The sequence below is a fragment of the Solanum lycopersicum genome, chromosome 10, assembly GCF_036512215.1.
Source record: "Solanum lycopersicum chromosome 10, SLM_r2.1".
NCBI classification, from domain to species: domain Eukaryota; kingdom Viridiplantae; phylum Streptophyta; class Magnoliopsida; order Solanales; family Solanaceae; genus Solanum; species Solanum lycopersicum.
The window spans coordinates 4,344,096-4,348,199 of record NC_090809.1 but is presented as its reverse complement, the minus strand read 5'-3'; the positions used below and the strand labels follow the sequence as shown (position 1 = coordinate 4,348,199).

At 30.1% G+C, this 4,104-nt stretch overlaps 1 protein-coding gene across 1 annotated transcript; it reads left to right on the top strand.

The window, feature by feature from the left end:
• Positions 1–1,855: 1,855 nt before the first annotated feature.
• On the top strand, positions 1,856–3,549 carry LOC101259676 (delta(8)-fatty-acid desaturase). The gene has a single exon (XM_004248020.4). The coding sequence runs from the start codon at positions 2,027–2,029 to the stop codon at positions 3,344–3,346; it is 1,320 nt and encodes a 439-aa protein (XP_004248068.1). The 5' UTR covers positions 1,856–2,026; the 3' UTR covers positions 3,347–3,549.
• Positions 3,550–4,104: the final 555 nt, after the last annotated feature.

The window sequence follows — 4,104 nt, the reverse complement described above, 5'->3', positions numbered from 1 at the left end:
ATTTAAATATTTTATCAAAAATTAAAAAAAATATTTATCACTTTATTATGCTGAATTAATTAATTTGAGTTATTTCTTTTATTAGGAACGATTCAAACTATTTCTTAAAAGGATCAAAACATGTATTATACTTTATACTTTATACTTTATATTATGAAATAAGTAGTAGGAATAATTTAAGATTTTACATTTCTCTCTCCTAAAATATCTTCTCTAGAAAAGAATATTGTTTGATATCAAAGAATATTTCTAAAAAAATATATATATTTGGGTGAGTAAAAGTTTTAAAATATTTTTTAAATAAATAATTTTTTTCTTAAAAAAAAAATCACTTACGTAATAAAATATATAAAAGGAAAATGACAAATGGCATTTGTTTCTTTTCATCCACACTACACATGGACAAAATTACTATTCCATTTCGATATATAGATTATTCGTTCAGACAATTTAAATTCAAAGCCTGTACTTTTATTCAAGTATATATAAATAACTTATTTCGAATTAAATCAGTTAAAAAAAAATTATGATCAGAACTCATATATTAAAAATTATTTCATTTTTAACTCATTTTCATAGTTTCCTTATCTTTATCACCCCATGCTTCCTAACACCTTATGGCTTATAGCAGTGGCGGAATCATCTTATAATCAGGAGTTCATTCGAGTGTTTTTGATAGAAAAATATATGATTTATATAGTTAAAATAATGTTTTAGGTATGTATAATAAACGTTAAATTCCATTCAGCTACTTATATGTCTATTTTTTCAAATTTTAAATTTTTTTATTAAAAATTCTAACTCTGCGCCACTAGCTTATAACATTTATTTTAAAAAATATTTTCATCAAAAGTTTTTTTTTTTTTTGGACCAAACATACTAAGCATGGAAACTTCTTCGCTAAGTATCTGAACTAATTCCAACAATAGAAATAAGACAACTATTTTCAACTAACAAAGGGGTTCAATTTTATAATATTTTTCACAAAATCGTATTAATTTTATATGATCTTTTTCTTTGAAATTTGAAAAATTCATCGACTTTGCAATCTTTAATTTATAAGAAACTGAGACAACAAATAACGACACCCACTTATTTTTTTTCTCAAGCAAAACGAGTCAAGACTTTTTCTTTAATTACCATACTAATTCTAACGACTTATTATTACCACTTATATATGAAAAAAAATAAATTAGAAAGTTGAGGGTTCATACTATATAAGATAGTAATTTATTTTTATCAGATAATTTGATATTTAATATTTATATTTAAATTCACTAAGATTAATTTCTAAAAGTAAGACCACATGAATCAGGATTGTTTTTCTTTTTCAAATCCTCAAATTTGAGACAATCAATATAATCATTTTCTTATATTACATATTTATAAATATTTGAGTATCTATAAATTATACTCTTATTTACCAAACATAAATTAAAATTTTTAATTAAATACAAAGACAAATCATTCTTTGAAACATTATTTTTTTAGAAAAAAGATAAATATGCTCTTAAACTGTCGTAAGTGGTATATAGATACCTTCTGTCATACTTTAGGAACATTAGTGTTTCTGCCGTTCAAAAATTTAGAGCATATATGTATTTTACTCTAACGAAAGACTAAATAGAGACACATGACATAGTCTTATTTGTTGATTCAATCGATATGTCCGTTAATGTAAAAAATATATATATTCTACTTTTTGGATGAGAAATGCATTATTGTCTAAAAAATATGATGGAAAATATCTGTATAATATTTACGATTGTTGATATTTGTCTTTTTTTTTTTTTATGAAAAAAAAAAAAAAAGCAAAGATAAGATTTGACCGTAACACATGGTGTAACTTAGTCAAACAAGTGGTGACGCGCACTATTTTTCCCCATAAAAAAAGGACTCAAATTTATTGAAGGACTCCACCATTTTTGAAGTCTTCCCTAAAATATCTTCTCTAAGTACTCTTTAAATCCCTATAAACAACAACCCCATTTCATATTTTTGTGATAAAGATTGAATCTTTATCACAATGGGGGATTCAAAAAAGTACATAACAGCTGAGGAGTTAAAGAAACATAACAAAAGAGATGATTTATGGATCTCTGTTCAAGGAAAAATTTACAATGTGACTGATTGGATTAAGCAACATCCTGGTGGGGATATCCCTATACTTAATCTTGCTGGACAAGAAGCAACTGATGCATTCATTGCTTTTCATCCAGGTACTGCTTGGAAACATCTTGATAACTTCTTTACTGGTTATTATTTACAAGATTATGAGGTTTCTGAGGTATCAAAGGATTATAGAAAGCTTTGTGTTGACTTTGCTAAAGCTGGATTGTTTGAAAAAAAAGGTCATGGGGTTATGTATTCATTCTGTTTTATTGGGTTTTTGCTTTTCTTGACTTTTTATGGTGTACTTTTTAGTAATAGTTTCTTGATTCATATGCTTTCTGGAGGATTATTGGGGTTAACTTGGATGCAGATATCTTATTTGGGTCATGATTCTGGTCATTACTTGATTATGACAAATAAGGGTTTCAATAAAATGGTACAGATTATGTCTGGGAATTGTCTTACTGGGATTAGTATTGCTTGGTGGAAATGGACTCATAATGCTCATCATGTGGCTTGTAATAGCTTGGATTATGATCCTGATCTTCAGCACTTGCCAGTTTTTGCTGTATCTTCAAGCCTGTTTAAGTCATTGAATTCTACTTTCTATGGAAGAGAGTTAACATTCGATTCCCTTGCGAAGTTCTTTGTTAGCTATCAACATTTTACTTTTTATCCAATCATTTGTGTTTCCAGGGTGAATTTGTTTGTACAGACATTGTTGTTGTTGTTCTCTAAAAGAAAAGTGCCTGATAGATTTTTGAACATATTGGGAATCATGGTTTTCTGGACTTGGTTTCCACTTCTTGTGCTCTCCTTGCCTAATTGGACAGAGAGGGTGTTGTTTGTCCTCACAAGCTTTGCTGTGACCGGGATTCAACACGTTCAGTTCTGTTTGAATCATTTTGCTGCTGATGTCTATGTTGGACAGCCTAAGGGGAACGATTGGTTCGAGAAACAAACAGCCGGGACTATTGACATTGATTGTTCTCCTCAGATGGATTGGTTCTTTGGAGGATTGCAGTTCCAGCTTGAGCATCATCTGTTTCCAAGGCTACCAAGGTGCCAATTAAGGAAAATTTCCCCTATAGTGCAGGAGCTATGCAAAAAGCACAATTTGTCCTACAGGAGTTTGTCCTTCTTCGAGGCCAATAGGTGGACGATAAGGACACTCAAGACTGCGGCGATGCAGGCTAGGGGTCTACTCTGGGAAGCTGTTAACACTCATGGCTAATCTACAGTTTTGTAAGTTCATTGTTTGTTTTCATTGCAATTGGATACTGTCTATTTCATGTCTATTATATTATATTGGTTGGAACTGAGAGGGAATAGTTCTACTTTTTCCGCTCCTTGCGATACGAATTATGTGATTTTTGTTACGGCAACATACTTGAAACTACTTCAGTATAAAGTTAGTGCAGAAACTACTTATATCAACATATTGCTGTATCTGTAGATAACCTCCCTTCTTTCTTTCTCTTCCTGTTGCTCAAACTCTCTAAAAATGTCGAGGGGTGCGTGTGATGTCACATATTATTCAAACTCTCTAAAAATGTCGAGGGGTGCGTGTGATGTCACATATTATTGTGGAGTCTCAACATTATGAGTTCAAATTTGAATGGGAATAATTTAGTGGACATTTCTATCATGGCTTTCAATGCATAATTAAAGCCCTTTTGATCATCATCATAATGCATGGACCCTAGCATGATGTATTTGTACTGTTAGAATCAGAATAGCTGGAAGATACATCACCACATAAGTAAAGCAACTTCCAGCTGGAAAATCATAGAAATAAAGTGAGCTTTAATGAAAAAAAGTTGCGAACGGAGAAAAAATATACAAGTATATATCTTTAGATCAAGACTGATGACTATAAATATGAACGACAAATACATTATTAAAATATTAATTATTTATTGTCTCCTCTTACAGAGGCTTATTTGACAAGTTGAAGTTTGCCTTAGAACTGTAATGATAACATTGAAGCGC

Bases quoted from the DNA above. Each gene is read 5' to 3' on its own strand.
- LOC101259676 (XM_004248020.4), top strand. From the start codon at position 2,027: ATGGGGGATTCAAAAAAGTACATAACAGCTGAGGAGTTAAAGAAACAT.